Source organism: Megascapheus bottae, chromosome 30, assembly GCF_031878675.1.
Source record: "Megascapheus bottae isolate mThoBot1 chromosome 30, mThoBot2.hap1, whole genome shotgun sequence".
In the NCBI taxonomy this organism is placed as follows: Eukaryota; Metazoa; Chordata; class Mammalia; order Rodentia; family Geomyidae; genus Megascapheus; species Megascapheus bottae.
Window position 1 is genome coordinate 1,660,580 of NC_143538.1, and position 23,077 is coordinate 1,683,656.

The window sequence follows — 23,077 nt, forward strand, 5'->3', positions numbered from 1 at the left end:
CCACTTCCAACTTTTTTCTTTTTTTTTTCCTATGTATGTGGTACTAAGGAATCGAACCTTGGTCTTCATGCATGCTAGGCAGGTACTCTACCACTAGGCCAAACTCGCCACACACACTGTTTTTTCTGTGGTTAATATTCAGTACATAATCACCACTTTGAGCCCTCAGAATTAGTATGTGTGCGCTTGCATGTAGTCCCTGGGGTTTGAACTTAGTGCATGTCCACTGTCCCTGCACTTCTCTTGCTCAAGCCCCCGCATCCAGCTTTGCTGTTCATCTTGTCCATTAGTACTGTTTGTCCTTCATATTAGAGACAATGTGAAAAGCTAGCAACATATTAAAAAAAAAAAAAAAAGCCAGGCAGCCGGTCACCAGGGGCTGTCATCCTAGCTACTCAGAAGGCTGAGATCTCAGGATCACAGTTCAAAGCCAGCCCAGACACAAAACGTCCCGGAAATTCCTACCTCCAATTAACTGCCAGAAAACTGGAAGTGGTGCTGTGACTTAAGTGGTAGAGCTTTAGCTTTGAGCTGACAAGTTCAGGGACAGCACCCATGCCCAGAGTTCAAGCCCCAGAACCCACCAAAAAAAAAAAAAGCCAAGCTCTAGCCAGACCCTTGTGGCTCACGCTTGTCATCCTAGCTACTCAGGAGGCCAAGATCTGAGGATCATGGTTTAAAGCCAAGCCCATGAGACTCTTATCTCCAATGAACCTCAAAAAAGAAAAATAATAGTAAAAAAAAAATTTTAAGCCAGAACTGGCACTGTGGCTCAAGTGGTAGAATACTAGCTGGCCTTGAGCAGAAAAGCTCAGACAGCAGCTAGGTCATGAGTTCAAGCCCCAAGACTGGCGCACATGCACACACACACACACACACACACACACACACACACACACAGTCAAGTCTGGGTTGCATGCCCGGAGTTAAACAGGAAGTCTGCAAGGAGAAGTCTGGAACTATTTTGGCAAATACTATGAGCTACGTGAAAGCATGCTACATTCACACAGATTGCAGTGATGGAATGAACTCATTCAGGCTCTGGCACGTGCTTTGACTGGCAGAGGAATGTATCTTGAATCTGGTAAATGACAGAAGTTTCCTGGGCCCTGCTTACTGAACTTTTTCCCTTTTGCCCATTGCTCAGGCTAACACACCCCGAGGTGCCCTATGGCAGCGGAGCCACTTCGTCTAGTAACAATCCAGAATTTGTGGAGGATCTTTCCCAGAGCCAGCTCCTTCCCAGTGAGTCTTCAACCACTGCAGAAGGCAGCGAGCAGAGACAGGAAGATGAGGTAAGTGAGGTCCCCTCCAGAAAAACAGCTGAAGAGGAAGTGTTCATCAGTGGGCATCTGGGCCACACGGGGCTCTGTTTTATAGTTCTTGGTTTGCCTATGGTCTTCTCCTGTTTTGAACTCAGGGTCTGAGCACTGTCCCTGAGTCCTTTTTGCTCGAGGCTGGTTCTCTAATCACTTGAGCCACAGTTCCACTACTGGCCTTTTTTGGGTAGTTTATTGGTGATAAGAGTCTCACACCCTTTCCTGCCTGTGCTGGCTTCAAACCACCATCCATAGAACTTAGCCTTCTGAGTAGCTGGGATGACAGGCATGAGCGACCAGCACCTCGTTACCTTAGTAACTTTCATGTTCTACGGGCACCTTAAACTAATAAAGATAGACCCCCCCCCCTGGGAAGTCATCAGACCATTTTATTTTCGTATGTGGAAGAGTGCAGTTCTAGGATTAATTCGTACATGTTTTTATCCTTTTTTGTTTATGTTCTCTGAAATAAGAATCCATAGACCCATAAAACATGATTAACTATTAGACTTTTGTTAAATTATAAAGCAAAAATATGATATACCTTAGGGCTCCTTTGAAAGACCAAGAAAAAAGGCTGTGGTAAAAAAAAAAAAAACAGTGACACTGCAATCCGTTTTTAGTTCTGTAGCACTTTTAAAGTTGATTTAATCTTTGATTTAACTAATAATTCAATATATAAAGATCTCTGGCTTTATGAAATATACATCTTAGGGAACAAAAATCGTCCAGCCAAAGAATTTAGTCTTCATTTTGGATACATTATCCTCACTGAAATTTTTCTGAGACCCAAATAATAATTTAAAACCCTGTGTGCTTTTTGCCATGGGAAATAAACTGGTCTTTGAGTAGAATCAGAAAGAAACACCATCATGAATTATTTTTAATCCCTGTGCTACAGCTTGTCTCTTCTCATGCCCAGTGCCTATGACATCTTATTCTCATCTACTGTGCCAACGCCTGCCTCCCTGGCACAGTGCTGTGTGTGAAATATTTCTCTGTCAGGATCCAGAGCTCCTTAAGTTTGAAGGCCAAATTTGCATGATCAAAATACTTCTTTGAACCTCTTTTTGTTCTTTCTCTGGATTCGTACCACAATAGCCCTTTACTACCAGGGTTCTAGTCTGATGTCCTTTGATATGCTTGTCACCCACCTGGACAGATCTGGACTCTGTGAACACCTAGGGCTTTCTTTACAGGCCTGCTCTTGGCCTGCCTTTTTTTTTTTTTTCCTTTTGTTGGTTGTGGGGCTTGAACTCAGGGCCTAAGCACTGTCCCTGAGCCTCTTTGTGCTCAAGGCGAGGGCTGTGCCACTTTGGCTGCAGTTCTGCTTCCAGTTTTTGAGTGTTTAATTGAAGATAAGAGTCTCATGGGGACTTCCCTGCCTGGGATGACTTTGAACTGGTATTCTTAGATCTCAGCCTCCTGACTAGGGAGGATTATGGGTGTGAGCTCTTATCCTGCCCGGCTCTTATCCTACTTTGATGCTACTGTTTATTGGTGGTGGTGGTTTATTGGGGAGAGGGGTGGTTGTGTGACTTGTATTTTCTTTTTCCCTTGACTTTGTTTTCTAGCAAAGAAGTAAACGTGGAGGTTGGTCGAAAGGGAGAAAGAGGAAGAAACCTCTTCGAGACAGCAATGCACCTAAGTCCCCACTCACGGGATATGTCCGCTTCATGAACGAGCGCCGAGAACAGCTTCGTGCAAAAAGACCCGAGGTCCCATTTCCAGAAATCACCAGGATGCTGGGCAACGAATGGAGTAAGCTGCCCCCCGAAGAGAAGCAGGTACCTTCCCGCTCCTGTCCTGCCCTCACTCGCTCACTCTGGAGTATGTCTCAGAAACAGTGTCTTACTGGGTGTCGGTGGCTCACCTGTCATCCTAACGACTCAGGAGCCTGGGATCTGGGGATCATGATTCAAAACCAGTCCCGGCAAGAAAATTCTCGAGACTCTTACCTCAGATTAACTACCAAAAAGCCAGAAATGGAGCTCAAGTCTTAGAGTGCCGGCCTTGAGCACAAAAGCTCAGGGAGAGTACCCAGGCCCTGAGTTCAAGACCCAGGACTGGCACCAAAATAATAATAATGATAATAATAATTTCTTTTGGAAAGGCCGAGAGGATGAGCAGTAGATGCTTCAATTTTGGCATGTTAGCTGGGAGATCAGAAGAGCAAAGTCCTTCAAAGTCTCCACTCCAGCTCAGCGAGATGTAAACTACTGTAGGTGCCTGTTTGGACTGGAGGGAATTAAGGTCACCTCCCAGCCACAGCAGTTCCACTTTGATTTGTATACTCAGAGTTCACAGAAAATTACTTGGAAAAGTGGGTCAATATTAAGAAATTAAAGAAATCTATCAAGGTAATTTATTCCATCATGTTAAATGAAAAGTCATGAATAAAAATGAGGGGGGGAGGAATCATTTGATAACATTCTCTAATTCACATTAAGCATTTTGTTAAAAGATCTTACTGCTTTCATAAAACGTTTTAATGTCAGAGTTCTGGCACATTGAACCTACTATGAAAAGCAAAACAGAACTACTATGAAGCAGAAACCATTCCTACTGCCAAACTAAAATGAACGTATTAGTTAGAGAGATTGGATGGTATTGGGTAGGAGCAGGGGCGCTGTGCTAGGAAAGCAGAGGAATAGGAGCCACCATGGGGTTGGTTTGGCGGGTTTAAAAAAAAAACAAAAAACCTTCTGCAGCATCTGAGAGATCTATATTTCTTTTATGTCTTCGACTCTTCCACACCTGACATTCTTGAAAATGGATTCTAGACAGACTGAAGCAAGATGGGGGTGGGGGGGTGCTGCTGAGGGAATACTCTCGGGAATGAATTGAGTTCAAAGATTTTTTCCAAAGAGATGAGATTGAGTTGCCATCGGTAGCTCTGAGTAGGAACTTAGCCTGCTAACAGAATGTGGTTGATGTCATAGTTTTGTTTTCTTGTTGTTAGGTTTGTTGTTGTTTTGTAAAGATAATAGGAAGGCTTATTGGGGAAGAAATAATGACAGAAAAAGAACACATGACTGTTTTGAACCACTCTTAGACCCCAGCCCAATAATAGCAAGACACGGTTACCAAAGGACAAGTCAGCCAAGCTAAAGATGAGCAAAGAAACCTCTGAATTAAATGACACCCGAATCCAAATGGATGTAATAGCCATTTACAGAGTGAGTGTTTCACCCAGCCGCCTCTCAGTTCATTCTTTTCAGCAGCCCACAGAACCTTCTCCAAAATAGATCCTATCCTAGGGTAGACAACCAGAGCAGATATTCGGGGAGGGGGGGGGGATGGAATGCCCCGTATTCTATCTGATCACAGCCACCCTTGTTTAGGCTTAACAAAACAACTGGGGTGGATGGTGGCTATCCAGGCAAGACTGTTACTTTCTGCCTTCATTTCCTTAATTTCAGAGTTCCTGCATGCCATTGGTTGTATAAAAAAAGAGTCGTGTTGTTTGGTTTTGCTTCTATCAATTTTATGATTCGAACATTATTTCAAATGCACAAAGGATTGCAGACATAAAAATGATGGCACAAAGAATATCCAAGGTGCCAGGAGTATGGCCTGGTGGTAACATGCTGGCCTCGCGTGAAGGAAGCCCTGGGTTCAATTTCCCGGAACCACATACACAAAAAAAAGTCAGAAGTGGTACTGTGGCTCAAGTGGCAGAGTGCTAGCCTTGAGGAAAACATGTCCAAGGACAGTGCCCAGGCCCTGTGTTCAAGCAAAAAAACAGGAAATCCAAATCCTTTTTTTTTTTTGCTGACATTGTGTCTCATTTCTCTGTATTTGCAGGTGCAGTCATATTTGCACATGAACACACACACACACACACACACACACACACAGGCACTTCTCAAACTGTGAAGAAAAAAATAACTCTTTTTCTATCAAAGGGTGTACCTTAAAAGTTCCTGCTTGGCCTGGTGGCTAGCTCTTGTTACAGAATAGAGGGACACTCCTTTGGGATAAAGAAGGATTTTTGAAATAACTTTGATTGTTAAGAGTACAGTCAGGGGCTGGGAGTGTGGCCTAGAGTTAGAGTGCTTGCCTAGCATGCACAAAGAGCCAGGTTCCATTCCTCAGTACCACATACATTGAAAAAAGCCAAAAGGGGTGCTGAGGCTCAGGTGGTAGAGCTCTAGCCTTGAGAAAGCCTAAGGATAGTGCTCAGGCCCTGAGTTCAAGCCCAGGACTGGCCAAAAAAAAAGTCTCTCCCCGTAGACTACTTACTAATTGTAAGGGAGACTAAAAGAAAAAAAATTAGCAGGTAAATAAAATTAACATTGTTAATAAGGAATAAAAGGACACCAACACTTGAGAGACGCCAGGCTTGGGCACTGTCCTTGGGCTTTCTCAAGGCTAGAGCTCTACCACTTGAGCCACAGCACCACTTCTGGCTTATTCTACCTGTGTGGTACGGAGGAATTGAACCCAGGTCTTCATGCATGCTAGGCAAGCACTTTAACCACTAGGCCATGCTCCTGGCCTGAGAGAGACTTGTCTTTAACATATTTCTTTAGTTATCTCTAAGTGGTTATATAAAGGGGTTTCACTCAACATGCCAGCTATGTATGCAGTATCGCCCATCCATTGCTCTCCCAGCTGACCCATCCCCTCAACTGGGAGAAAGTAAATCAACTGATAAATTATAACTTTGTTACTACTAAGGTTTTATACAGGCCAGGAGGATGGCCCAGTGGTAGAGTGCTTGCCTAGCATGCACCAAGACTCCGGTTCGAGTCCTCAGTACCACATACATAGGAAAAGCCAGAAGTGGTGCTGTGGTTCAAGTGGTAGAGCTCTAGCCTTGAGAAAGTCCAAGGACAGTGCTCAGGCTCTGAGTTCAAGTCCAGGACTGGCAAAAAAAATTTGTACAGAAGAGTTCGCATTTCGTAAGTCAGGAAATGAGTATATTTCCTTTGTTTCTCCGATGTAAAGTTTTTAGGTGAGAAAAGAGCACGCAGGGAGAAATGAGGCAAGCAGACGAAAGTTTATTAGGGCATACTCCCAGATGAACCCGCTGGGTGAACCCAGAGAGGTTGCACCAGGTCTAGTTACAACAGGGCTTTTATGGGGGTGGGGGGTGCGGGAAATTCTTGCCCGGGGCAGATCCCGATCAGTACCTGAGGTTAGGGAGGTGATATTTCTGTACGAGGCAGTGGTTTTGGCTACCTGCCCTTCCCCAGTAGTCTGACCCCCCCTCCATTTTAACCCTCCTACCCCTACTCCCAAGTTGCATAGTTCATTTAATGGGGAGAGATTTTAAGGACATGCAGGTAGCATCAACATTTCTGATCTTCTATCATCAGGGTGCAAAATGGTGATTTTTCCCACTCCAGCATTCCCAGCATGTTCACACTTGGCCCTCAGCCTGAGTCTAAGCAGGTGCCTTCCTTATACTTCCGTGTATGTGTTGCCTATCATTGGAATAATAAATAACTAATGTTATATTAGTATTAATGGTCTGAATTTGTTTCTCCAGTGTTTTGATAATTTATGTTTTGGAGTTCATGTTGTCCTAGATCTGACCAGTTAGATGTCCCTTCCCCTGGGGTTTTCCTAGGATGGGGGACAAGACCTTTAACACAATTTCTGACTCTTCTGTTCATTTAGAAGCAATATCTGGGGTCTGGGAGTGTGTGGCCTAGAGATAAAGTGCTTGCCTACCAAGCACAAAGACCCTGGTTTGATTCCTTGGTACCATGTATATAGAAAAAGCTGGAAGTGGTGCTGTGGCTCAAATGGTAGAGAGTTAGCCTTGAGAAACCCCAAGGACAGTGCTCACACCCTGAGTTCAAGCCCCAGGACTGGCAGAAAAAAAAGAGAGAGAAGAAGTAATATCTGTTTATCTTTTATACCTAATTTGATGAATGAAATGGACAAAACACAAAACAGAATCACCCCAGCAGATGAGCAGGCGAGGTTTAAATAATTCACCACACAAAGCCAGTAGATGCAGGCTCTCAAGCAGGCCACTTGAAAGACCACAGATGTGTTTCCCCAGCGTTAATGCTCTACTCTCCTGACTCCTAAAAAGTCCACTGACATATGACATCATCCCCACAAAACGCAGTGGGTATCAAAAACCAAAGCACTATCCCTTTCCTTCCCCTGGGACAGCTAAGTGTGCCGATGTGGCGTGCACATCTCCTGAGAACCAGTGACCATATGCAGGCCTGCCAACACACTTAGAGAGTCATTGTAGTCTTGGTGAATTCTTTATGAGTGTGATCTCAATAGAGCTGGTCTCTGCACTAGAAAGGCAATCCATAATCTAGAAAGGGCGAGTCACTCATTTCTTCTGTAATTGAGAGAGCTTATTCTAGTCATATGATGTGGGTTGTTTTTTCTGGTTCTCTCCTAAGGCATTTTTCCTGTGTACTGTTTCTCATGTTCTAATTCAAATAGGCAACAGACATTTTACCTAAGAAAGATGCTTTACCTGCGCATCTTGAAAATAATTCTGTTTGTGTCCTAGCGTTACCTCGACGAGGCAGACAGAGATAAGGAGCGGTACATGAAGGAGCTGGAGCAGTACCAGAAGACCGAGGCCTACAAGGTCTTCAGTAGAAAAACCCAGGACCGTCAGAAAGGCAAATCTCACAGGCAAGGTATCAGAGCCCAACACTGCCACCACGGTGGTAGCCCGCATGATGGGGCGTCACCAAGCCGGGTGTTGAAGTGACAACTAGAAAGCGTGCTGCCATCCTGTACTTGAGTCTTAGTAATGACATTGCTCCGATTTAGAATCTCTGATTCATTTCCCACTTCCAGGATCAAAAACTTGGCTTGATGCCAAGACCCGCATCTCATCCTAATTCTCTCTGAAGTATTTCTCCGCCTCTGACATGAGCTAAAGTCTGACTGCCTTGCACTCCTCCTGAGCTTTCCATTTGCTGTTTCTCCCCCCACCCCCCACACACACTCCATCAGTCTCCATTCAGTCATTCAGATACGCATGCAGTCAGAAACCTATGAAACGTGGTGAGGTTCTGCTCTGGGCACTAAGGATGGAACAGTGAGCAAGTTAGACAAAAATCCCCAGATGTGTGGGTATTTTATTCTGTAAAAATAGATCTTTACACACCCGCACAAGGGTTCCTTCAAGTTCCACAGCAGACACTACCATACCAGCGCTACCCACGCCATATCCATTCCTTAGCTTTGGCATCGTCTCCGCGATGGGCCAGCTAGCCTGCTAGGTCCTTGGTATGTGTTTCCTGCCGGCCCTCCTTCCCTGGTCCCAGAGGTCCCAACTGTGGCTGCCGTCCTCCAGGGCCTAATTGTGTGTTCTGCAGGCCAGGGGGCCTTGAACTTCTGCTGACCCACCCATTCAGGAAGCTGCGACTGAAAAAAGCGGCTGCATGTAGGGAGCACTGCATTCCCAGCAGGTTTAGCTGGGAAACCATTATACACTTGGGTTTTGATATCATTTTCTTTTTCTTGCTTCATCTTTTCTTTATTCTTTCCCACTTGTAGATGCAGCCCGACAGGCCGCTCACGATCATGAGGTAAGTAATTTGCTTCTGTCTCTGTCTCACTTGTATTAATGATGACATTGTTGGTTGGAAATACTCAAGTACTCCCCTCCCTCCCTTCCTCCCGCCCTCTTTCCCTCCCTTCCTCCTTTCTTTCTTTCATTCTTGTGCCTCTCCTAGGGCTTGAAGTCAGGGCCTAGGCACTGCCCCTGAGCTTTCCTGCTTAAAGCTGGTGTTCTACCGCTTGAGCTACAGCTCCACTTCCGGCTTGTTTGTTTTGGTGTTGCACTGGAGATAGTCTCACAGACTTTCCTGCCTGGTCTGGTTTGAACCATGATCTTCAGATCTCAGCCTCCTGCGAAGCTGGGATCACAAGCGTGAGCCACTGGCACCAAACATCGTCTTGCACTTGTTAAGTAAATGATAGTGTTTCTGTCCCCCAGTTCAGTGAGGTGTGAGGTCTTGGCTTTTGCCATGCCCAGCCTGGCCTGGGATTCTCCTCCCGGGCTGTTCCACATTGCTGGAAATGGCAGTCGTGCCACTACAAGCAGCCATTGTGTGTCCCAGCAGTAGCGCCAGCCAACCTGAGCCATTGTACCCAGATATCATTGAAATGGAGTCAAACGCTCATGAGGCTGGCCTCGAACTCCCATTTTCTGGTCTGTGTACCTGATAGACGCATAGGTCATGAGGCTCACCCTGAACGGCAATGCATACGCCCATCGTGTGCCTGTTTCACTGGGTAGAATTCAGAGGAAATGCCGAAAGCAACAACCTGATCGTCTTTTATCCCCAAATACTGTGTAGTCTCACTTTCAGAAAGCTGTTACTTAGGGAATGCAGATGTGGTTTAAAGGAACTGTTCAGCTACAATTTCAGAAGAGCACAAATGGCAGTATCTTTGTTCGTGTGCTTCTCCCGTTCCTGCACCTTCTTCGGCATATGTTTATCTTCTTTTCGTGGTTGTGGGGCTTGAACTCTGGGCTTGGGCACTGTCCCTGAACTCTTCAGATCAAGGCTAGTGCAGTGCCACTTGAGCTACAGCACCACTTCTGGTTTTTTGGTGGTTAATTGGAGATAAGAGTCTCACAGACTTAGACTTCCGTGCCTGGGCTGGCTTTGAACCTCAACCTCAGCCTCCTGAGTAGCTAGGATTATAGGCTTGATTATAGGATTATAGTGCCCAGCTGGCATATGTTTATTTACTGGCCTCCCTTCACCTGTTTGATTCAACTCTATCAATGGGATTTAAGCCCAGGTTTCTTTTGTGTCTGTGTATCACATTAAGGCCTGTGTCTGTTTGCTATGCTGGGGGGGCAGGGGGCTGTGCGTAATATATGACTATAAGGAAATAAAATCTAGGGTCTCCCATGCTTTAAAATGGCAGTGCTCACCAGATGCATTGGCACTCAGGAATCAGGGTGTTGTATAATTAGATGCCAGCTTCTTCCCATGCTCCAGGCCTCCTCCCTGCCTGTGTTCCAGTTGTTTTTTCCAAGGGTCTTTCCCTCCCTTACACATGCATGCCTCTCCTCCTCCCATGTCTGCCTCACAGTTTTCTAGACCTCTTTCTAACCCCATTTCAATCTCACTTCCTCCCTCAAGTTTTCCTATTCCTCCGTTCCTTTGACTTTCGTAACTTTAACCTTGCAGCCTTTATGCAGTTGAACCTGTTACGCACTCTGCTGATCTGGCTTGGTGCTGAGCTGATTCAGATCCTTTAGCTTTTCTCATTCTTGGATGATGTGTGATCTCTTTGAAGCACACCTGGGTCTAGTTTCTCTCTTTATATCCAACCCCATTCCCCCTTACAGGGTGCTGTTGCACAGAGGAGATAAAACAGAGCTGCTTTTTATAGAAGAACTCAAAGATGACTTGAAATAATAGATTTTGAAGGGAAAAAAAAACAAGTTATATATTCTTCTATAGGTAATTGGGTTAAAAAAACTAAACTGAAAAAACCATTTATTTCAAATTAGTAACTTATTTAGTTTGAGGTTATAGCTCTCATAACTAACTTGATGACTTTTTAAGACATAAAAAACAATTGTGATTCACATATCCAGTAGATTAAATGTCTTAATTATCCATGGATTCTAAAGTGGAAGACATAGTAAATATTAGTACTTTGTTCTTTTTATAAATCCTGTTTAAGTTAGTTAAATGTGACCTTTCTCTCCTCTAAAGTAGGACTGTGATATTTACAAATGAATACTGCTTGAGATATTTCAAATGTATACTTTGCGTTTTAAATGAAAGCTGAAAGCTGAGTAAAGTTGCAGGCTTTTTTTTTTGGTAGTTTTTATTGGAGATAAGAGTCTTACAGACGTTTCTGCCTGGGCTGGCTTTGAACCAAGCTCCTCAGCTCAACCTCCTAAGTAGCTAGGATGACAAGATGAGCGACCCACACCCACCAATCCCCTTAGCTTTTACTTCCCTCTTCTGTGGGTGTCATCACCAATAGCATGTAATGCTATTCTTCTTTTTCCCTACTTGAGGGAGGAATCTGAGTCAATTTGCCATATTCTCATCCGTCACTGACTCTTTCCCTGAGCCTGGTGTTCCTGGCTGAGGCATTTTTTCTTTAGTACCATCTATAGTGAAAGAAAAGCTATGGTAACTTTCAGAGAAGTTTTCCTTTGCTGCTGCTCTTGGTTAGTGAAACAAAGCGTCTTATTGCAATGCGTTAGTATGACAGAAAGAAGCACTGAAATGTCTATACTTTTTGCCATCTATAGAAAGTGATGAGTCTCTGCGGGGTTTTCCTGTTGGGAGATGGTTGAACCAAACCAAAACTGAGCATGTGAGGAGGTAAACAGCCAGCCATGGTCTTCTTGGCTGCTGTGCCCAAGCAGGTCAAGATTTCAGTGCCAGGCTCTTGAAACACTAGTGTCCCTCATTGTTTGTTTGTTTCCCTTGAATAATATATTTCTTCAACTAGGTATTTTCAGAGCAACTGCAGTATGTGAACCGAATTGTTTTTTAAATTACGATTTCCTTACATGTATTTTGGGGGGGGGGGGTTAGTACTAGGGTTTGAACTCAGGGCCTGCAGACTTGTTAGGCAGGTTCTCTCCTGCTGAGCCACCCCACCAGACCATTTTTGCACCTGTTATCTTTGAGGTCCCCTCTGGCTTCCTTTCCAGACAGTACTCGGACGGAGATTCACCTGTTCTAAGCTTCCTGTGGCAGCTTTAATAAGCATGCTGATTCTACCCATCTCGGCCTCCCAAGTAACCATAGTGGCCGACGGGAGCCATGGATGCCAGGCAGTGCTTTCTTCACACAGCAGGGATTACAGAAAGTAAATGCAGATGGAAGGCAGTGTGCGTCACACAGGGCCCCTGCAGCCTGGCTCATGGTTACAGACGGATCCCCAAGGTGAAGGGCACTTCAGAGGACCCCCTCTTCTGCTCTGAAATCCTGACCTTGAACCTGGAGCACAGCAAAATAGGTTCCATTCACAGGGGCCTCAGTTCTCTGATCCTGTGCTCTGGATATAAATGCAAGGCCAGAATGAAGTGTACCCGCATTCTCTGAGATCAGCCAGAGCGCCAGGCTGGGGAGTCGGCGGCTGCTCCCCTCTTCCAAGTGTCTTCCCCCTCCTTTGAACACTAAGATAGAAACAAGAATTTTGTTGCTCCTTTAATTTATGACAAATGACAGAATGACACTCAACCTGAACAAATTAGACCCTTTCGATGAGAAGGTAATCAAATCCTTATGATTTTAATCCCTTGAGCAATACTTGAAGCAGCTTAAGTCTATGGGAGTCCCCGGGAGAACCCTCCTCGTGCTGGAAAGAGAAGCGTCCTCCGTGATGGCAGAGTGCTGACGCTTTTTATTACCACTGTGCCATGCAGTCGAATCCCTCCGTTGTGTTTAGAGACTCCACAGTTTCATTTAATTGCTTTAATGTTTCGTTTGCACTCCCAGGATCTGTACCAAGGGTCAGGGTATGTTTAGTGCACTTAAGTGGCACGGCCTCTGCCCTGATGTAATGAGCTAGCCTGGGACTGCCCTGACTACACAGAGTGGAATTCTGAGAAGAGCTGAGGCCTGGGAGGGGTTTCGAGCACGCTGTTACCTGCGGCTGGCAGCTAAATAGGAGACTCGAGTCGCGTGACTGACCTAGGATGCTGCTGGGGTTTGGGGGCTGGCCCTGCCTCTTGCAGGGTGAATGCTTTGCTAGGGCCAGGAGGCAGTGGACTAACCAGCATTGTGACTCATCCGTGGAGAGTCCACGCTGGGGAGTCAGAGTGCTCCCTTCCCGAGCCCAGCTGCCTGTACACTGGTTTTCATTGAACTCCACTCAGGAGCGGGCCCCAGACAAAGCTTTCATGTGGACATGCGGGGCTGTCCACGGACATTTTTGTTGACTATTTTTAAATTGTTCTGGGAAACTTTTCTTTCTCTGGGAAGGAAAAAGAGATGGTAAAAATTAAGTGCTTTGCAATGAACTGTTTCCCCCAATAAATGCTGTGCTTCTTCGTCCCCTCCTCCTCCTCCTCTCTCTTCTCCCTCTTCCCTCCTTCCCTCCCCCCTCCTCCTCCTCTTCCTCTTCCATTGCTAGATTACCCCTTGAGCCATGCCTCAAATTCTTTTTCCCTGAGTTATTTTTCAGATAGATTTTCCAGGTTTTTACCAGGTCTGTGAGCCTCCTATCTATACTTCTGACATGGACCAGCACATGCCATCGTAGGATAACGTTTTCCTCTGGATGAGCCCTGAAGCACAGTCACCTTGAGGCCTAACTCCTCGTGCCCTTTTTACTTTAACTGTTTTTACCACAGTTTTGTAGGGGTTTTTTTTGTTGTTGTTTGGTTTTGTTTTTTAGTCAGTCATGGGGCTTGAACTCTGGGGGCTTGGGAGTTGTCTCTGAGCACTTCAGCTAGTTTCAAGGCTAGCTAGGGCTCTATAGAGCCACCTGAACCTGGTTTTCTGGTGATTCATTGGAGATAAGAATCTTACGGACTTTTTATGCCCAGGCTGGCATTGAACCACAATCCTCAGATCTCAGCCTCCTGAGTAGCTAGGATTACAGGTGTGAGCCACGGTGCCTGGCTTGTTTTATGTTCCTGCCTGGGTGAATCTATACCTACCTGGACCTAAGTCCCCTTATTTACACTTCCTGAATAGTTGAAATCACAGGCCAAGCCTCTGTTGCTGTTTGGTTGGTTTTGTTTTTTCGCAGAGCTTCAATTTGTAGCCTAGGCCTGAAATTCGCAATCCTCGTGCCTCTGCCTCTTGAGTGCTGGGGATATGAGAACATACCACCAGATTTCTACCTTTCATTCTTTTTTTGTTTTATTTCATTTTTCTTTTTCTTGTGGTTGGTTGTGGGGCTAGAACTCAGGGCGTGGGTGCCATCCCAAGGCTAGCACTCTAATACTTTGAGATAAGTCTCACAAGATTGGGGCTGGAGGTTTGGTCCAGTGGTAGAGTGCTTGCCTAGCATGCATGAAGACCTGGGTTCAATTCCTCAGTACCATATACATTTAAAAAAAAAAGCTGGAAGTGGGGCTATGGCTCAAGTGGTAGAGCTCTAGCCTTGAGAAAGCCCAAGGACAGTGCCCAGGCCCTGAGTTTAAGCCCCAGGAATGGAAGGAAAAAAAAAAGTCTCACAGAAGCTAGGTACTGGTGGCTCACGCCTATCTTCCTAGCTACTCAGGAGGCTGAGATCTGAAGACCACGGTTCAAAGCCTGCCTAATGAACCACCAGAAAACCAGAAGTGATGCTGTAGCTCTAGGTGGTGGAGTGCTAGCCTTGAATGAAAGAGCTCAGGGACAGAACCCAACCAAAAAAGAAGAGAAAAGATTCTCAAGAACTTTCCTGCCCAGGCTGGCTTTGAACTGTGACTCTCAGAATACAGCCTCATGAATAACTAGGCTCACAGGCATGAGCCACCTGGGCCCAGGCAAGTTTCCACGTTAAATGTCTGTCTTGACCCTCTGCACCCACCGCCCCTTCCTAGGCCAATAGCAGAAGGAAACAGGAACAGCTGTCACGATTTTCTCGCAGGCTGTAAACTGCTTAGCTTTTCTATTGGGCATCAAATCACTTTTGTGTTCAAAGATAAAAACTAGTGGAAACAAGTAAAAAAAGATACATCCTATCTCTTCTTTAAACATGTTTTTATAGGGATGATTTCTGGGTATTTTCTTCACTATCTCTCATGTTCTAAAGATTTTGGAGCCTTCAGGTTTTTGTAGTAATTTCTCCTGCACTCCTTCCCTAACCTTTTCTTTACTCTCTGATATTATGCAAGATTTTAAACACCTGGCCAAGACACCTATAATTTATATTCATTATACTTTCAACTTCATATGCATTGTTGAAATGGCAGCCAAAGCATCTTGAAATACTGACTCATTTCTTAAGGATTGTACTTGAATATATTTTGCAGTGATTTTGTAAGACTTTTATGTCAGTGGTTCATTGGTGAATTAATTTTAGGCCTTGTTATTTCTTTCCTATCTCACATAGTCTTTAGTGTTCTTGTTTATAGAGCCTGTTTATTTTTGAGGGTTTTTTTGGGGGGAGGGGAGTTGGTTGGTTTTTGTTTTTGTTTCCCTTGTGTTTGAAGAAAAGACTACAAGAACCCCAAAGATAGCTGGCTCCTTCTTAAGGAAATAGAAGTGCCTTATTTGTGATTTGAGAGGAAGATCTCTCTGCATCATGCATCTGTCCAGTCTGCACATTCGATGGCACAAATCTTATCTCAGCATTTTACATACATGCACAGCCAACAGAAATGACAAGGGAAAAAAAATAGCCTTTTAAAATGATTGCCTGCCCTACCCGTGTTCACAGCTCCATACTAGGAGACGGTTCAAAACACGGAGTTAAGAAGGGGCCTTCTTAACCGGTACCAGTGCTCACTTCTATCCTCCTGGTTGTTCAATAAGCTGAGATCTGAGGATCCCAGTTCAAAGCCAGCCCTGGCAAGAGAGCCCATGAAACCCTTAGTTCCAATGAATTACCAAAAAGCTGGCGGTGGAGCCGTGCCTCAGGTGGTAGAGCACCAACCTTGAGCCAAAAAAAAAAAGTTCAGGGGCAGTCCAGGCCCTGAGTTCAGGCCCCAGTACTGACCCAGGAAGCGGCCGTGCGTGCAGGCCCTGAGTTCAGGCCCCAGTACTGACCCAGGAAGCGGCCATGCGTGCAGGCCCTGAGTTCAAGCCCCAATATTGCACCAGGAAGCGGCCGTGCGTGCAGGCCCTGAGTTCAAGCCCCAGTACTGACCCAGGAAGCGGCCGTGCGTGCAGGCCCTGAGTTCAGGCCCCAGTACTGACCCAGGAAGCGGCCGTGCGTGCAGGCCCTGAGTTCAGGCCCCAGTACTGACCCAGGAAGCGGCCGTGCGTGCAGGCCCTGAGTTCAAGCCCCAATATTGCACCAGGAAGCGGCCATGCGTGCAGGCCCTGAGTTCAGGCCCCAGTACTGACCCAGGAAGCGGCCATGCGTGCAGGTTTGCTGAAGGTTTCCCGCGCCTACGAGAGCTGACTGGCGTGCGTGCTGGCGCCCCGGCGGGGCCGATCCCGGGGGGATCACCACCTTTCCTCCGCCTAACGGCTGTGCTTCCTCGCAGAAGGAGGCGGAGGTGAAGGAGCGGTCCGTGTTCGACATCCCCATATTCACCGAGGAATTCCTGAACCACAGCAAAGGTGATTCCGGGGTGCTCTTCCTGTCCGCGGGGCTGCGCTCAGGCGGCCCGGCCCGCCTGCGCCCTCTGCGCGAGTGCCGCCTGCCCGGTCCCCGGAACACAGGGCGAGCGGTGCGCGGCGGTGCGCGGGGTGGGGGCCCCCGACGAGGCCTGCCAGGCCTGCGCCCGCGTGGCGCACAGCTCACCCCCGCCGCGGGCGGGGAACCCGCCCTGGGCGCCCCCCTCACGGCGCCCCGGGCCCTGTGTCCCCAGCCCGCGAGGCGGAGCTGCGCCAGCTGCGCAAGTCCAACATGGAGTTCGAGGAGCGGAACGCGGCGCTGCAGAAGCACGTGGAGAGCATGCGCACGGCCGTGGAGAAGCTGGAGGGGGACGTGGTCCAGGAGCGGGGCCGCAACGCCGTCCTGCAGCAGCACCTGGAGACGCTGCGGCAGGCGCTGGCCAGCAGCTTCGCCAGCATGCCGCTGCCCGGTAAGGGGGGACGGCCCTGCCCGGTAAGGGGGGAACGGGCCCTGCCCGGTAAGGGGGGACGGCCCTGCCCGGTAAGGGGGGAGACAGGCCCTGCCCGGTAAGGGGGGACGGCCCTGCCCGGTAAGGGGGGGACGGGCCCTGCCCGGTAAGGGGGGACGGCCCTGCCCGGTAAGGGGGGGACGGGCCCTGCCCGGTAAGGGGGGAACGGGCCCTGCCCGGTAAGGGGACAGAGGGGGGACGGGGAACGGAGGAGGCCTGTGCCCCGCCTGTCCATTCTGTCCAAAGGGAGGGAAAACATGCAGAAGGGCTTAGAGCAAAGTCACAGCCTTCCTCACGTCTAGCCACTTTCATCTCTTTGTGGCCTTAAAGTCATTCCTACAAAATTAAAATATTTGTGGAGCAAACCACTCGAGAGTCCATTTCTCCTGCTGCGGCTTTGCTGGAATGTTTTGGAGTTGAACTGAATGGGAGATTCTCTCTCCTTCTCTTCCCCTCTCCCTCCCTCTCCTCCCCCCCTTCAGGAAGTGGAGAGACTCCCACCCTGGACACCATTGACTCCTACATGAACAGACTGCACAGCATCATTTTGGCAAATCCCCAAGACAATGAAAACTTCATCGCCACCGTCAGGGAGGTGGTGAGCAGGCTGGACCGTTAGGCCCGGTGAGTGCTCTCGGCGGTCCTCGCCAGCCCCCGTCCTTGCACTGAGTCCCTCGGCTTCCACTCTGTGAATGGAGGCAAGACAAGGGTTCAGTTTCTGTTGTGTGGTTACTGAAGATCTTTCTAGTAGATTGTGTGTGTGTACCCATAGTAAGACTTGAACCTAGGTCCTATGTGCTGTCTCTAAGCTTTCTCACCCAAGGCTAGCATTCTCCTTGAGCCACAGCTCCACTTCTGGCTCTTTGGTGGTTAATTGGAGATGTGAATCATATGGATATTTCTGCCTGGGCTGGCTTTGAACCTCAGTCTTCAGATCTCAGCCTCCCGAGTAGCTGGGATGACGTGTGAGCGCTCTCTCTCCCTCCCCCCCCTCTCTTTTTGCCAGTCCTGGGGCTTGAACTCAGGGCCTGAGCACTGTCTTTGGGCTTTCTCAAGGCTAGAGCTCTACCACTTGAATCACAGCACCACTTCCAGACTTTTCTGTATATGTGGTTCTAAGGAATCAAACCTGGGTCTTCCTGCGTACTAGGCAAGCACTTTACCATTAGGCCAAACTCCCACCCTCTGCAAGATCTTTCTAAAGAAATACTAGAAAAATACTAGAAAAATATTAGAGTGGTAATGGTAGAACAGGAGTTCGAGGTTGATTGGCCCTCCATTCTTGCTTCCAAATTTATTTTCAGGTTTGGAGACTGGGTAAGAAGCCACACCCAAGCTGTTCTCAAAACAAAAACTACAGGGCTGGGAGTTTGGCCTAGTGGTAGAGTGCTTGCCTAGCATGCACGAAGACCCAGGTTCGATTCCTCGGTACCACATACATAGAAAAAAGCTGGAAGTGATGCTGAGGCTCAAGTGGTAGAACTCTAGCCTTGAGAAAATCCAAGGACAGTGCTCAGGCCCTGAGCTCAAGCCCAGGACTGGCAAAAAAAAAACAAAAACAAAAACAGCCCGGGCAGGCAAGTCTGTGAGACACTCATCTCTAGTGAACCACCAAAAACCCTGCAGTAGAGCTGTGGCTCAAAAGCTAGAGCTCCTGCCTTGTGTAAAAAAAAAAAAAAAAAAAAAAAAAAAAAAAAAAAAGATCAAGGACAGCAGCTGAGTCTTGAATTCAAGCCCCAGAACTGGCTGGCAGGTAGAGAGGCAGATTATTTAGAGATGGACAGATAGAGAGATATCGTAGAGTCAGATTTTGTCAGTCATGACAAAATGTAATCAGGTTACATTTTCAGCACTCCCAAAAGGAAACCCTGGGCCTGTTGAAAATCACACTCCCCTTCTCCCAAAGGTCCTATTTCTACACAATCACAATCTACTTTTTGTGTCAGGCTGTTCTGATGCTGGGGCCTGGTCACTCCAGAAACCCCCTCGAAAGATAGATTAGATAGATTAGATAGATAGATAGATAGATAGATAGATAGATAGATAGATAGATAAAGATAGGGCAGGCGGGTGGATTATTTCCTCAGATGAGCAGCTTGTATACATAGATCTTCCCGTGCCATCCCCCAGACTGTCAGCCCTGAGGTCTGTGATTGAGTCGCCTGCAGACGTGAAGTGTGCAATACTGTTAGAGTGGACTATACAGTCAGCCGAGCCGGGGTGAAAGCCGCAGTCCACAGCAGGAGACACCTTCAAAGCATCCTAGGTTGAGTCTTTTTGTCCTGCAGGCATGAATGGATACATAATTGATACTCTAGCTGGTCTTAGACTTCCCACAACACGTATAAGAATAAATTTTTAAAAATCCTTGACTCCTTGGGGTGCTGGCAGAAAGAAGTCCTTGGCCTTCTGGGGCCTGCCCTTGGATGGCCGCTGCTCCGTGGAGTTCAGGAGGCTTCGCCTCTGCCAGCCTCTGGTTCTTGCAGCCCAGAGATGGAGCAGACTTCAATGGTGGGTTCCCTGCAGACAGGGAACGGGTGGTGATGCTGCTGCTGCCGCTGCCACAAAAAGAGAACAGCTTGTAAATCTAGGCCTGGGATTTCCACGAGCCTTCTCATTTTCACACAGTGTTTTCAATTAACACTCTGGTAGGCTTGAAAAGAGAGCTGGGAGAGCCAGCGTGGAAGAGCACGCCCACAGTAATTGATGGGCTAAGGTCTCACCTCACCTGCTGCATGCAGGGCAGGCAGGACAGTGGTTTCCCACTTGAAGCATGATCACTGAAGGGCCGTCGAAAAGCCAAGAATATTACCATTACCCTTGTTTCTGATCTACAAATACTGTGCCCTTGGGGAAAGCAAAAGTACCTGCAAATTCTAGCTGTGGTTACTACAGCTTCTCGCCATGCAGCATCCCAGCTCAGCTCAGCCTAGCTGGTTCCCCCGCGCCTCCCCACCACTGTCAAATGAAACAATTATAAAGGGCTGTGATTAATACTAGCCTGGCTTCATTATACAAATATGCACAGGCAGCTAGGCCTGATGTCCCCAGCACTCGTGGTGCAATTAATTACTCTGACACGAGCTTGGCAGAGCTTTCACTCTCCTGTCAGGAGCCAGGGAGGGAGGGAAGCTGGGGTCCATGCTCTTGGGCATCTTGAGAAATGCTGCACTTCATGCGGAAACTGGATCCCACAGAGGTGAGAGGGCCCTCGGAGTACGTGCAGACGCCACAAATAGAGCACGGTGTCTCACCTCTGATTCCAGGTTGCTCCGGAAACTTGGCTCTAAAGAGGCATTGTCTGGAATAGGGTAGGACCACTAGAAAGCCTTGCATTGAGCATCAGAGATGTAGAAAAGGTTCCAGGCCTGCCAGGCGTTAGTGGCACACACCTGTCATCCCAGCCCCTCAGGAGGCTGAGACCTGAGGGTCGAGGTTCAAAGCCAGCCCAGGTGGGAAACTCAATGAGACACTTCTCACCAATGAACCACCAGAAAACCAGAAGTGGAGCTGTGGCTCCGAATGGTAGAGCACTAGCCTTGAGCTGAAGAGCTCAGGGACAGGGCCCAGGCCTGAGTTCAAGCCCCACAACCAACCAACAGAAAGGTTGCCATCCATGATGACAGAGAATTCTGTCACCTTCAGGGGCTGGCCACAAGGAGCCGCCATGGCCATCCCGAGAGGTGACCACTCGGCCTGAACCATTAAAACCCACATGCTGCCTCGTTCCAGTTGAATCAAATGATAAATACTTGGCTGTTTTAAGAATTGAAGAAAAAAAAAATCCTTTGGGGAGAGGGGAGCAGTGTTGAGGTTTAAATCTAGGGCCCCTCACTCCCGTTGCTGGCTCAGCTGGTGCTCTGCCACTTGAGACACACCTCTAGTCCAGCTATTTGATGGTTAGTTCAGAAAAAATGAAGTTTTGTGGACTTTTTCTGGCCAGATCCGGACCCCTAAATAGCCCAACCCAAAAAAAAATGTTATCTCTCACATGACTGCTTTTCTTATGAACTCCAGAACATTTATTGAGCATAGCATATAACATTCCTACACAGACAAATAGCCTTACATTTATGCCTGAAGAAAATTGGTTTTGATTGACCATACATTCTTTGTGCTGACCTAGGTTACTCTCTCCCCCCGTTGGATTGGGCTCTCAGAATTGCTTTTCTGTGTTCAGCAATGGACCCAAGCCACGCTTCTCACTGAACTGTTATCCCGAACACCCCAGGGAGGCTGATTGCAGCTTTACCAGCTCTTTAATTTACAGACACTACTCTTTGCCTTAACCCTTTTGAAAATAAAACTTTTTTTTTTTTTTTTTTGCCAGTCTTGGGGCTGGAACTCAGGGCCTGAGCACTGTCCTTGGGCTTTCTCAAGGGTAGAGCTCTACCACTTGAGCCACAGCACCACTTCCAGCTTTTTCAGTGTGTGTGGTACCAAGGAATTGAACCACTTTGAGCCACAGGGGCACTTTCAGTTTTCTGATCATTGAAGATAAAGAGTCTCACGGTTTTTCCTGCCTGGGTTGGCTTTGAACCACAATCACAGCCTCCTGAGTAGCTAGGATGACAAGTGTGAGCCACTGGCACCCAGCCAGGTCTCACTCTTTTGCCAGGGCCAGCCTGGACCCCAATCTTCCTACTTGAGCTTCCTGCCAGAGCTGGGATAGTCTGTACCCACCTCTCTTCTCCCACCCCCACCCCCACCCACACAACACACCCACGCCCAAGCTAGGTTGGAGCCACAGTTCTTTTCCCAGCTTCCCAAGTAGCTGAGATAAACCAGAGCAAGTCACCACACCCAGCTAGTGGCATTTCTGGAGTGGCCAGCCCTAACTAATCAATCATTTCCTGTCTGTTGCCTGCCCCTCCCCTCCCCCCAAACCCTCCAGGTCTTAGGGATGCAAGATGTTCCCTGTTTTGGCTTGTGTGGAATGAGGAGCCATCTGTGGGAATTTGAATTGAGAGCCACAGAGAAAGACTGAAGATTCCAGGGGTGAAATGCCCTCTCCCCAGGAGGCCACGGGGTGGGGCCGTCCAGAACCACCTGTCCCTGCCCCGCCACCGCGCTGCCACCTGCCATGGACGGGAAGACTCTCCCAGGTGGCAGTTCTGATTGGACCCTTCCACGGGTGGCACTCCAGATTTTGTTGTTTGTTTGCTTTTTACTTAGCTGTCGCTTTTTTTCCTAATGCCTTTTGGCTGGATTTTTTTTTCTTTTCCTTCATCCATACTAAGCCGTATGCACATCACCATTTTCTGACCCCTGGGCTTGGGCGCAGCCTGGCTCTGGAGAGCCTCTTTCATTGGACGGGCCCAATCTTCTCCCATCATCGCCCTGCTGCGCCCGGGAAGAAAGCAGCCTCTTGACAGCGCCCCGGGCAGCCAGGCTGTGTTTCCCAGCCCCTGTGGGCGCCGTGGTTGCAGGCTCTTCCCCGCCCCCCATGCTGCTCCAGCTTTCCTCCCTCGCCCCAGCCAGCTTCAGCCCCCATCAGTTGACTGTCTTGTGGAGCAGTGTGTGTGTAAGGGAAGGTCACGGGTAAACAGGAGGAAGGTAGAAAGCCCAAGTTTACTCTTAAGTGGAAATAGGGGGAACCCCGGTCTACTTGGGGTACACAGGTGACCCAGGAGGAAATGACAGAGGACCTGGAGTTGTCACACGTGCCATTGACCGCTGCGTCTGTATGAAAGAAACCCCTCCCTCCCTCCCTCGCCTTAGAAAAAGACGCTGGGTTTTTAAGAGCAAAAGCAGAGAAGGTTCTGCCTCTTCTGGGGTCCTGATTTCCTCCCACCCTCTCATAACACTCAGGTTGGGGTGCAAGCCACATCCCACCCCAAGCCTCACTTGATCCAAACGTGGGAAAAGACAGCAACAATTTTGTTAAACAAGATCCACGCACTGAAGCTCACATCCCAACGGCTGGCAGGTTTTTTTTTGGGGGGGGGGGGCTGAGACCCCTTGGTTACGTGTTCTTCCATCTGTCTCCCTGCTCCTGGCCGCTGTTCGGGCCACATCTTAAGAGTCCTTGCCTGCGAAGGCCAAGCTAGAATTGGGCGTCTCCTCCATCCATGCACTCCTAGCTTCGCTGTTCTCT

The 23,077-nt window shown here is 47.9% G+C and overlaps 1 protein-coding gene across 4 annotated transcripts in view; it reads left to right on the plus strand.

Moving 5' to 3' along the window:
• Hmg20a (high mobility group 20A) overlaps positions 1–22,544 on the plus strand; it is a 55,318-nt gene extending 32,774 nt beyond the window's left edge. For 2 of the 4 annotated variants that reach the window (XM_090321716.1, XM_090321715.1), the window contains exons 3-10: positions 1,148–1,295; positions 2,894–3,106; positions 7,813–7,945; positions 8,814–8,845; positions 16,399–16,474; positions 16,726–16,941; positions 17,463–17,604; positions 21,875–22,544. In XM_090321716.1, coding sequence (XP_090177842.1) covers positions 1,148–1,295; positions 2,894–3,106; positions 7,813–7,945; positions 8,814–8,845; positions 16,399–16,474; positions 16,726–16,941; positions 17,463–17,599 — 955 coding nt within the window. In that variant the 3' untranslated portion in view covers positions 17,600–17,604; positions 21,875–22,544. Of the gene's footprint in view, positions 1–1,147; positions 1,296–2,893; positions 3,107–7,812; positions 7,946–8,813; positions 8,846–16,398; positions 16,475–16,725; positions 16,942–17,462; positions 17,605–19,110; positions 19,364–21,874 lie in introns of those variants that run through there. The other 2 variants (XM_090321718.1, XM_090321717.1) reach the window with 2 other exon arrangements.
• The last annotated feature ends 533 nt before the right edge of the window (positions 22,545–23,077 follow it).